Source organism: Montipora foliosa, chromosome 11, assembly GCF_036669935.1.
Source record: "Montipora foliosa isolate CH-2021 chromosome 11, ASM3666993v2, whole genome shotgun sequence".
In the NCBI taxonomy this organism is placed as follows: domain Eukaryota; kingdom Metazoa; phylum Cnidaria; class Anthozoa; order Scleractinia; family Acroporidae; genus Montipora; species Montipora foliosa.
In genome coordinates, this window is record NC_090879.1 from 8,144,028 (window position 1) to 8,156,843 (window position 12,816).

General features: G+C 38.5%; 1 protein-coding gene across 1 annotated transcript; it reads right to left on the bottom strand.

Annotated features, from left to right (window-relative positions):
- Nucleotides 1-5,170: 5,170 nt before the first annotated feature.
- LOC137975010 (carbonic anhydrase 2-like) lies at nt 5,171-12,563 on the bottom strand. The gene is made up of 8 exons (XM_068822039.1): nt 12,325-12,563; nt 9,025-9,096; nt 8,525-8,557; nt 8,117-8,430; nt 7,774-7,866; nt 7,606-7,669; nt 7,278-7,438; nt 5,171-6,491 (listed from the first exon to the last, which is right to left on the bottom strand). The coding sequence occupies exons 2-8, from the start codon at nt 9,080-9,082 to the stop codon at nt 6,186-6,188; spliced, it is 1,029 nt and encodes a 342-aa protein (XP_068678140.1). The 5' UTR covers nt 9,083-9,096; nt 12,325-12,563; the 3' UTR covers nt 5,171-6,185.
- Between the last annotated feature and the right edge of the window lie 253 nt (nt 12,564-12,816).

Here is a 12,816-nt window from a genome sequence, read left to right on the forward strand (position 1 = left end):
AACAAGTAATTCTAGTGAGTTTGTCTTAAGCAACAGTAACGGTTGTTGATTTGGGGCGAAACATATCAAAAAAGATACCCAATTAATTGTGCAAAAAGGAGCCATGCATCTTTGAAGCTGGATACAAAATTGAACTTGGACGATTTGCTCACGTGATATTGCGCATATTTGCGAATATACAAAAGATAAAGCTGTCTTTTTTGATTAATGACGAACATAACACTTAACATCTCGCGTTTTTAGTCAACGTGAGATTTTGCTAAGAGGATACATTGATTCAGGGTTCCATAGCATATTTGTCGTCTGTGAGAAGTAAGGTAAAGTCTGTTACGAGCCAAGAAGGCCCATCAGGCCGGCGCTTATCTCCTGTTTAGCATGAAGCGACTAGGAGTATTTCTACTCCCCCCTGGATGGAATGCCAGTCCATCGCAGCATTGAATTCGCCGGTACCAGGTTATACACCTGGGTGAAGAGAGGCACTATGAGAGTAAAGTGTCTTGCCCAAGAACACAACACAATGTCCCCGGTCGTTTCTTCTCTGCTGTTTGAAGACGTCGCTTTTTAATCAAATAATAAAACTCGCGATCCACCAACAAAATCTTCAATGCATAAATGATATCCAGTTCATACACATTCAGAGAAAATTTTACCAGATATTGTATGAGCTGCGGTAGTATGAATTACACGCTCTTGATAACATACCCGTTGTCTTTATTACAAACGTTTACAAAGAGTTCTTTCTTGGACCGATGAACACTCCACACAAACTTTGAGGAACAATGTAATGTCGACGCTTGGACGGTAGAAGACGCCCACGGTCTCTAGCCAAATTTTCTCACTTTATTCAAAAGGACGATGAGAAAGCATTTCTTTTCTCCGATATTGCGAATGTGAAAGCTTTGTGTTTTAAAAATAATATGAAGTCATAGTTGAAGGACGTATATAGACGTAAGGCTTGTTTCGTCTCTTGAACCCTTTAATTCTATGGCCCACATTTGTAATATTGCAATGCATTTATCGTGATGATCTTAAAGTTTTGTGAAAAGACTGTTATTTCCCTAACGTAAATCGTAGGATCGAGTTAACTTTCTGGGAAATTTAATCTCTCACTCAAAAAAAACAGGCCGCAAACAGAACAACCAGATAGGAACGCATAGCGTGCTTGTAGTGAAGTGTGTAATGAAAAGAAAATAGTTTTTTCGAGTCACGCAGTGGAGATTTTGTGTGCTTTCTCACGTTGCAACAAGCGCGTGATGACATCAACTGCATTAAATGATATGAAGTGTTACGTAATTCAAAACAATAACACGATTTAATTTTATGTGGATTTCTGCTGTCTTGATGTTGTTCAAAGAAAAAACAGTGTGATGCTTGGCCGATACAAGATGACGAAGCGAGTGTGACTTCTGGATAACCAGAGTCTCTGAATTTATTTTCCTTCCCTGGATATGGAATATTGAACAAGTAAGCGTTTTTGTTATTGAAAAAAAGCAAAGCGTTGAGGAACTGATACACATTATCGCGCCATGTCGTTCAGAAATTGTTGGGTCTTATATCAATTGTTTACGAAAGTTTCTACGTGTAGAATGCGGTCCAAAGGTTAACGATTCACGTGCCTGGCACGTGAGGGAACCTGTTTGTACGACTTCTCGAAGGAACCTTTAAACTGTTCAAAGCTTTTTGATTGAAAAACTCCTAAAAAAACATGGAGTTGTAAGTCCGCGAAAGTGAAAGCTATCGAGTAATACTTCTGTGGCTGTGCTATTGATAATGCTTTCTATGTTAACAGTACATTCTTTAGCGAATAACCTGCTTTCACCGTGGCGTGATCACTACAGGACTATCATATTGTGGTGCAATTCTTCTGCTTTCTGCCATTCTTTGAAATATGGGGATAAAGTTGTGATCAGTTCTTTACTTGACCTTTGAATACGGTGTTGTTTAAGAACTGTACGATGTTTAATATCATGGTTACTTGATCGTGTAGATGGAAGGAAAGCTTAATTGTTTTTACTTATAACAGAATACGATGGCGGGCAGCATTTCTACTTTATTCTATTTGATGTAATAATTTTCTCACGCTGTTTAATTTGTGTAAGATTATCCGAGTGGTTACCGATGATGGCTGTTCAGTTTGGAAGTACATTACTGTTGTTCTATTTTGATGTCGTCCCTTCCATAGTGAATACGTCAATAAAGTGAGAGAAGTGAATTCTTCTGCATAGAAGACACTGTACTTGCATTCCTTTTTGGCGCTCTGATTATCAAACTGCTTGGAATCTGTAGCTGAAATCCAATGATTGATTCCGTCGAGACAACCAAGAATCAGGTAACAAGCAGAACAATATTATAATACCACACCCTGATCAGCATAAATGACACACCACGCCAGAGAACAATGACTTTCGAAATAACATTGTCACAAACGATTGATCAAAGAACGACTTCACCGAGACCCAATTGTAGAGCGCCATGAATAACTTACACATGTATTAGGCCCACACTGAGTTATCTACTCTGTGATGTGGCATTATCGGTCTGGCTAACAAAGGTAAAAAAGATTTGTTAAGTTTCTTATCTGTTGAGAAACTGAAAGGCCAGGTTAATAAATGGCTTTGCATCGTATGCATGGCATTACCCATACTTTGTTTAATAAAATCATTTCTCAGATAGTCATTGTGAGACTCTCCAACTTTATTCTTCTGCACCTTTAAGCGCATATCTTTTGTTTTGGATATTAAAAAAACCCAAAATTGCACATCATTAATACTTTTCATCGTTTTGAACGCTTTTGGACCTTTGAATTTCTCTCCATCTTGCCCTGATTATACCCATAATGCACTCAAGAGCGTGGACTCGTCTATTCGAATTGAATTCGAAGAGAGATAACTTTGGATTTTTCAACAATATATCGCTTTAAGCTAACCCAAAATCATTCAGATGGCCAAAACCTCCTATTTATGATCCATTTCCTTCGCTTTTGCTTTTGCGATACAGGTTCACTACAAACTCTGTTTTGATTGGCCACTCCGCTTCACTGTGTAAATACTTCACTCTGAAGTCAAAATAGATACGTTGCGTCTGATGAAACGAAACAAAAACGTACGGTTTATGTTAGAATGTAACCAGGGCATCACTAAACGGTTTCACTTTTAATATGGCACTTTGGATGGGAATAAGTTAACCACACATTATGTTAATCCGTTCACAGGCGCCCAAGCTCAGCGTGAGGAAAAGCTGAGCCGATTTGTATATATACGAAAAAATTCTCTCCTTCCTCCCTGTGTGGTTTTTTGCCAAATTCGACGCGATTGGAGCTGTTTTCAATTCCTCGGTTGTCAACGGTTATTATAAAATACCAAGGCTGCACACTAAAAATTCTCGGGAGACCACCAAATTGAGTCAAATATTCCTGGATAAAAGGTTCCCACGGTTACAATTCCACATCGGAATCAGCTGACAAATATTAAACTTCCATTTAAACCCACCATCAACGCAATAGCAGCTCTACGAGCGACCTCACGCGATGGTTTTTCCACTCGATTGCAACCATAGACGCCCCAAGCTCAGTGTGAGGGAATTTGTACAGGAATCCCGATAAAAGGCTTAAGACAATTATATGAAAAAATGTTCAGTTCAAAAGCCTAACCTTATTGCAATTGTAAGTCGCTTCCTTCCTCGGTGGTTATTTTCCAGATCATACGCGATTTGAACCATTTTCAATTTCTCTGTTGTTTCAAGGGTAATAGACACTATTCTCAGGAGTCCACAAATTTGAGTCAGATATTCCTGGATAAAATGTTCCCACGGTCACAATTCCACGTCAGAATCAATTGACAAAGATTGAACTTTCATTGCAACCCGCCATCACAACCCACACACCACCGCTTCGACCTATAATAACAAACTGAGCCTTACCGGGGTGGCAGACCGTAGTTTGTAACCGCAAATTTCTTTAGTCCCCTGGGTCTCCCGACACGACTGTACTCTCTCAGTCACGCCTCCTTCGTGTTGACAAACTTCAAAAACACATTTACGAACGTTGAAAGACGGCCTTAAACGCCAAGAGGCCTAGGAGGAGGCAAGACTTTGATAGAACGAGAGATATCTCGCTCTATCACCGGTCTCCCCTCAGTCCGGCTGCGTGACTGACTAAAGATGGCGGTTCGACTGACTAGCAGTCTAGTATTCCCGGGGAGTGATGGGTGGGGCGCGCGATCCTTCTCGACTAGAAAGATTACTAGTGTAAAAATTTTCAATTCGTCGCGATCAGTAGGGCATTGACAATCGCATTTTGCTTTCTGTTTTGCAATCAGATTATCTGGCGCAACTTTCTTTTTTCAATCTTAAGGAGAAATCCAAAGTTATTCCGATTAATTTTTCAAACGCTTTCGACCCAGCGCTTTAAATTTGGCAAAAAAATATTTTTATGTAGTTCTAATATATAGATTTAGCCAAGCCTAAAACCAGAGCTCCCGGATTATTTATTCTTTCAATAAGTTACCCTAGTTTGGGCCTGCGATCCTATCGAAACCCAGTATCTGGTGAGCGGTAGGCCTTTCCGATTATGCTAGTAAAACTGGAATTTTATTATTCTGGGTGGATGTACGCAGTACGGTGGTCGTACGATTACCGTATTTTCTTACCCACAGTATTCCGCAAGAGGCTCCACTATAAATAAAAATCCATAGCTATTTATGACCCCCAAACTGTTTGAAAAACGGACACAGCGAAGCTTCAGACTCTTGAGTTTGAAACCAATGCTACTAGAAATTTAAGGGGGCATGACAAACAACATTATCGGAAATGGAATCAAGTGACTTGGATAGCGGTGAATCCTTTGATGCCAAAAAGAATGCGTACTGAAGCAAAAAAAAAATTCAAAAGGAAAACAAAAGATTTGAAAACTGTTCCCTTTTTCTTCCCTAACCTTCTCTCGCTCATCTAGGGACTCCATTTTTGTACTTCAAAATAGCAGCATTGCAATTAATGTATTTTGAGTGTGTTTATACCGATATGTCGGCTTAGATGAAGAAAACGGGAACGACAAACTGAAGTTTTAAGACTTTTTGAAACTTTACCATGCATTTGGACGACTGGATTTCAATTAGAACAATAGCATGCTGATAAAACGTCGGAAAAAAAGAAGAAAAACCAGCCACAGGTTAAATGCTGTAAAGTTTGTTTATTTATCACTACTGCAGTGGTACACACTATTGGCCACGGCTAATACCTGTTTCACACAACATTCAAAAGCACTAGTTATATTACATAACAATAAATAAATTATCATACATAACTTATCATAATTTACTCAACTTCACAGTCATAAACTCTGCATAGAGATGAGCCGTTTTGAGACTGACAAGTCCCAGATCTTAATTTGTGGCCGTGTTCAACTATGGTAGTGCCACCACTGTAATTTCTAGTAAATTTCAAGAATGCGCGCCTCATCTCCACATACTGAAAGGAACTGAAGGCCAGGCCAGTTAAAGCAGACATATCTACATAATTAAGCTGAGGTAAGAAATTCTGGAGAATCTTCTTCTGTACTGGCTACATTACATGGGAAAAATAGTCAAGCAGGGCAACCCACACAGCAGAAACATATCTCGATATTGATCTAATGAGCGTGGAATAAATCGTATCTACAATCCTAGACAAATTGATTGGGAGAATTCCTGTAAGGTAACTCCTATCCTATGCACGAGATACACTATTGCGCAGGTGCCTGGTCGACTTTCCACTTGAGGAAAACAGTTGGAGTGTAGCTTACTTGCTAATTGTTTTAATAAAGAGGCAGGAGTGAAATTATAACCATCATCTGGTCAAGCGCTTTTAATATTCGTCGATGTGCGGTTAATGCACAAAAAGGTAACTTATGTAAAACCTTTTAAACCCTGGGTAGTGAATGTACGGTATTTAAATATTTAAAATAATCTGTTCAATAATCATCTATGAAAGTATGCAGTAATGGTAACCAGGGATTTTCAAAAATGTTATTCCAAATATTTTTTTGTGGGAGGTGTTTGTTCTCCGGACTGCACGTAGTGCGAATGTGTGGTCATTACCGACCCCAGAGTTTCTCTCTTCTGCGCATGTTCTCTGGCGTAGGGTAGGTAAAAACCAACAGCTCTAAGAACGAGAATGGAATTGATGAACAACGGTTGGTAGGTGTCTGTGAACTACTGCAAGAAAAGGGAGACTGACAACATCAGCAAGAACACACCGAGGGTCATAGTGACACCAGAGGAGCCTCCAGAATCCATTGCTACTCTAGGCACCGTCGTGGTAGCGCGGACAGTAGCCGTGACGGTAACGGTTGTGGTGACTGTCTTGGTAATAGCACAAGGTGATGGGGTCGGGGTGATGGTGTCTGCGGAGCGTGGGAAACTTGCTTTGACAATTCGGTTGTTGAGTGGCTGCACTGGACGGTAATTGCCAAATTCTGGTAAAGTGCCGTTCTTTTCGAGCCTTCGCAAAAGGTCCAGCTAAAACGAAAAGAAATGTTGGATACATTTCCTCAAACCATCATCTCCAAAGATTCCACATACGCAAATTCGAGAAACCTTATAGATGCATGGTAAACACGACTTACGTAAAACTCGTGGGGAAATGATATCAAATGTCATATATTTGAACTTCGGAATCAAATTAAATGATTTCTTATGAGAATGACGATGGGTTTTATAAGACTTCTATAACTAAATGGAGTCCGTAGTTCAAATATATATTAGGAAGTTTAAGAAACTACGACGGGTATGGTATATGTACTACGTATATTTTTGATCTCTTTATTTACTTGACTCATTCATAAAAACTGAAAGAAAGGCCTCTCTTTGGGATCAAAAAAAGACTGCTTAACGCCCAGATTGGTCTCTTTTAGGGGTTTAAATTACAATTTCTGACGAGCACCCCCCTCCCCCCGGGGGGGAAATCACAAAATTTGAGATCTTGACGACAACATGAGCATACAGATGTGAATCTTTCATGTTCTATTTTTACTCTGACACGGCTCATACCAATCTAATTTTGGGATACTCGGCCCACATCGTACGCAGGACGTGAACGAGATGGAATAATCGCGGAGGACTTTGTTTACTGTAAGGGCAGGAATAAATTTAACTGATTCTTGATTCTTGATTCTGCCTCAGTAATGACTACAGCCAGAAACTAAAATGTTCTGGCTTTCTATAAAACAAATTTCAAAGCCATCGCCTTTTAAAGTAGAGCCGAGCGCACGAACCAATGTAGCTTAGTTATTACTTCGACTGTACCTGGTATTGCGATATGAAGACATGGTCGCTAAACACAGTCCACGTGACAGATTCCAGACAGGTAGGAGTGGTCAGAGAACCATTGTACCGGAAGAACTTAGTCTTGTCGGCAGGCAATAGATCGTGAAACGAAAAGGCTGGAACATCGCTCACTGCGGTGACTGTAAAGAAGGCCAGAACAACATACGACGTTAGTCCACAATGACCTAGCAGCTGATATGGTATATCCGTAGGGAAGAAAAACCTTTTAGAGTTGTTTTCATTATTTGAGCTCTATTTTCGGAGAAACGCACTTACATATCACTAAAAAACCAACATCACTACTTACAAGACTTAGTAAGCCTGTTGGCAGTTTCGAGGAATGAGAACGCTGTGTTGTTGTGTTCTCCAACCTGAAACAGGAAGACAATCAATTAACCTCTTTTATGCTCGATTCTAATGTCATCTAAAGAAAGCTATAGCCATCATCATCCTCATCATCAAAGTTGATTCTTACCTCAATCAAAAGACCAAGAACGGCAAGACCATCGGGTTTATCAATTGCTTCTGCGATGTTGGCATATTTTGTGTTGTAGCTGACAAAGTGTAACTGTAAAAGAGTGCAAAATATTTTACTTATGTTCCTGTGACATAGTTATGCGTTGACGACATAACTAAGAGATGTAAATGATGTGTGAATGATCTAGTTATAGAGCGCTGAGAAACAGAGGAATTCGTTACTTCTGTGCCGAAGAGAAAAAGGCATCAAGAGAGTTATCATTGAGTGTAAAAAAAATCCTTTACCACTGATAAGTGAAGATTAAAGAATGGAAATCTTTATTATCGATTGTTTTACATACCTCTGCAGCATATTCCTTTCCGTCGACAGTGTGTTCTGATCCAACATTGTTGTTGGCTCCCCAATGAAAATGAAACTGAACTGTTGTATAAACGCCATTCAATCCTCCACCACTCACATTGTACACTCTGTGAGGAAAGGACATCTCCAGGGCATGGCCATTGTTGGAAGCAGTGAAAGTCTTGTTAAGTGTTTTGTTGTAGTTTTTTAGTGTGAAGGTACCCAGTTCTTTGTCGACAAATACTTTTGCAGTTTCGATGTCAATTGGTGATTGTCTTTTTCCAGTGCTGCAAGCTCCCTTCCAATTTTGCGGACCTACAATTTTAAGCGATAACAATGTCATAAGGCTTGCTAACTTTTCAAAGTTTGTATAGAAGATTTTCGTATACTTTAGACAAATAATCCTCACCATCTAGAGCATTTGGATTGTAACTCCATTGAGCTAAAAGAGAAAAAGACAAAAAGGGCGATGTTACTACACGGTTTGTCTTGAATCACTTTCAATTAACATTTTTTCCCACTTTGTTTTTATTTTCTGTTTGCTAGTGCACGATTGTCAGTTCAAAAACTGTAACGTGAGTCATTTATGAAGATAACAGAAACTAAATACCGAGAGCAGGCTGAGAAGGAAGCATTTTACTTATACAGTAACAGCTGATATTAATATTTGTCAGAACTTGTATCTGATATTTGGCAATCAGAAAGATGTTGGGTCGTCGATATTGAGTATCGACAACTGGGAAACTAACTGTTTAGTTTGAGTTATATAGGATTTCTAAATTTTTTAAATTAAACTTTCTGAATAAAGAGTGTTCATCAGTTTCCTTTTGCGGCAGAAAGAGTAACGTTACAAGTATGTGTGCTATAGACACTAAGAAAACATAGAAGCCATGCAAACTAGTAGCTTACCAACGGCAAATGATGCCCAAGTGACACTGAGAACCGCGGCTAAAAAAAACTGATTCATATTGACTATGTAAGCTGTGGAAAAAAAGACAAAACAATCAGTGTTAAGCATACGCAAGCAATATTAATGGGTGGACCCTGGCAAGTGGCAAAAATGGACGTAAGACAGATTGGTCTTTTTTGTCTCATGGTTTCAAGCGGATGAGCCGAAGGAGAGGTCGGCCTTAAGTAACACAACATTAGCTTCCGTGATCTTAGAATTTCTGTTAACAGATCGATACTTGTCGGGAACGTACTATAGTAATAATTAAGAACGACTTTAAAGATAAGGTACTGCATTATGTTTAAAACCGAGACCGTTTGCAATACCTAAGTGCAAACTACTTATCGGTTTCATATAGATGAAAGACATTAAAATTCCAGCTGAAAAAATAGCAAAGAGAAACTAAAGGAGTACTCGTCAACAAAATTAATTATTCCATCATTCATTATTTTCCTAGTTTTTGGTGACTTCTCTCAAGTGTTCAGAGTATTCAAGTATTTAAGTATCAAGAGCGTTCAAATATTATTTTGCTTGACAATTACTAGGCCGGGAAACATCAATTGTTTCCGAAAACTGCCTAAACGTTTTTCCATCGAATTCCCGTGTGAATTCTTAGTGAAACTAATCTCTCCTTAATGATTGGATGAGATCCGTTCTAGAATCATATTCGACACAAAAAGGTGTAATCCAAATCGCGAATCTAGTTTAGTGGCCTGCTAGTCCCGAGAGCCTATTGAAGCGCAATAATAAACCATCCGAAATAGAAGTAGGAAAGGGGTTCCACTCCCTACGTTTGGAGCACCACAGCTTTTTCAAGTACTGCCACATGGTTATACTGATAAAAGTCCTTAATGCACGCGAACGCACGTGAGGTCCTTAGTGCACGTGATGCTTGTATCGGGTTGTATCAGGGATGCCTCATCGTTACTGATAAAAGTCAAAGTTATAAACACGTGAGGTCCTACACGTGAACATTATTATAAAAAGGTAATATTCACTGCAGCACGTGAGGACACATGATTATATGTTAGGAGATGGAAGATATTACCGGGCACGTGAGTACACAATATATCGCATGCACGTGACGTTATGTCAAATATGAGTTATTTATAGACCCTATGCAAAAATGGCTGCATTTAAATTATTCTTTTGTTCATATTCAAAATAGCCCAACTAACCTCGTATTTGAGACAAAAATTCTAAAGAATTTGTTATCCCGAACGAGGTTATAGTTGGGCTATTTTGAATATGAACAAAAGAATAATTTAAAGGCAGCCATTTTTGCATAGGGTCTATTTTAGTTGTCAAAAACATTTCCACCTTAAAAGGGTGGGTGTATTTTTGTAAAGAATATTCATAGCTTTAGTTTCAAGACACTTGACGTAAGGTAATCTTTCTGTTCATTTCGGTAACCCCATGCATTGGAAAAAAAATGGTTTTAATTCCTTTAGAAAGAAAGACTATAGCCGGCTTCAACACCAAAAATTACCGACCCATCCGACAAAAGGTCAGACGCAAAAAATATCAAAGATGTTGTAATTTTAACAATATTGTCCAAGCTGATACCTTAATTTAGGTGTTAATGAGTTCTTTTATTTGGGAATTTTGGTCAGGACACTAATTATTTCTGAGATAATAAGAAAGAAAATTGGTTTCGTCCGAGATACATAGAGTGCGTGCAGAAGAGACAAATAAGACATTTGACAGGCTCTTGGAACAACGTATTGGCCTATGCCAAAGCAGTAATCCGTCTCGGTTCACTTTGATTTGTTTTGTTCATTGATTTTATGCTACCGAGCCTTGTAGCTGGGACGTAAAAGCCTGAGAATGCAAGCATATTAAACACCAGAGTTCTTCAACTTTCCTTTTAGTTCCAATCTCTTTCATTTCCTCTCCAGACACAACAAGACAGGTGAAATGGAATAAGGTCATTAACGAGGATCTTACTTATAACATCGTCAACTTATTATTGATATTGTGTCAAGATTGCCAATAGATTCGCGTTTAATTTCCCGTAGGATGTAAAAACGAGACTAAAAGTCAATGCGCTTCGTTGTTTCTACACCCATATAGATTCGGTTCTCGAGAGAAATAGCCAAATTAAAAGAATACGAAAATTAATGAAGTTCTTGCTTTTTGTTTAAAAGTTTAAAGAAGCACTTTTAACTGAATAATATTCAACTCGATCAGCAAGCAGTCAATCCCGGTTCAGAAGAGACTTTTTCCTTTGCCCCAAAAACTACTTTCTATGAGGGAAACCAGGAATGGCATCTTTTTTATAATAATCAACGCTCAACTGAGAGGAAAACCACATTTTCAGACAAGAGTCAACACAGCTAAGGTCGAATAAAAAGCTCATAAACTGAAGAAATTTCCGAGTGCAAAAGTACCGATCCACAGGACACCCAAGCTCAGAGCACACAAAAGCATATCTCTCTGCATGCTACATTGAGAAGGGAAATCATGGAAAAGCGACGTTAAAAATGAAACCAAAACATTGGCTTACAATCGAAGTCTCTATCTTTCGTATGACCAATTCATTGAAGACCATCATTTACTCCGGCCGTGTGAAGTTGCTTATCATGATAAACATCAAGAATTCCGGCGTATATTAGCAAGTAAAATCATTAAAACGTTAGATGTAGGATCTATCCGAGCATTAAGATAACGTGGCAAAGGTCTGTATGTTTCAACATTAAAAGGTTTCTTTTCGTTTCTGTCCAAAAGCAGATTTTTCGTACATTCTAATATTATCCACAGCGGGAAAAAACAGGCACATCTCGGAACAGAAATCTCAATTCAAAAGAAATTCTTCGAGTTGGCAAATTCTAAACACAAATTGGATTTTAATCGGTTTATAACACTTACGCAAAAATTGCGGTAAACGAGCTTAAGGCAGGCGTGCATTTGAAGCTTTTTTTTAACTATATTTTGCCTTTGTTTGCGTTTTCTCGTAATCTTTCAGTTTTTACTGAAACGTCATGGATTCACGATTTCCCTTTATTTCAAATTTTTAAATTACTTGACGCAAGGTGTTTTGGAAAGAAAGTTGATCAACTTGAAAAGTTGTAGGTGCAATGGTTAGATATAATTGTACCGGCGTCTCGAAATTCCTTAATCTCAATAAACACTTATCACGCATACACAACTGACGGTTAGAAACCATTGTATACAAAGCTATTTATCGTTGTCGTGTCATCGTCATCATCGTTGCTACCAGCTACAAAATTAATCACATCTACCACAAATGCGTAATTTACCTTGAAATTGAAGACCTCTCTTTTTGAAGATATAGCTTGAAAATGTGTGCTGCTTGACTTCAAATAGGAAGAAATAAGATCCCAGATGAATTAAGGAGTTAAGACTGAAGCTACGAACCAGAAATTTCAATTATTTCTGAGTGTCAGGATCGCTGCGATCGCTGGAAAATATCTAGAACTATGTAACGTGGAGTTTCTGGAAGTTTTAATCAGCAGTCGAAGCGATCTCGGAAAACACTGAAAAAATTGGAAAGTTTTGCGATTTTTATACCCTCAGCTCTAAGATAGGATTCCGGTGATATTGTCAATATTGCAATATTCTAAGTTTCTAAGTAAGGAGTATTTTGATATTTGTGATTTCTTTTCGTCTTTGTTTTGCTGTTTCTACCAAACACTGACGTTACGCAGTGGGCTTCCTGCGCAAAACGAGTAACTTTTTCAACACTGTGGTAAGAAAGATAAAAGAAGATTTTATCGTAGGCAAAATTAAGG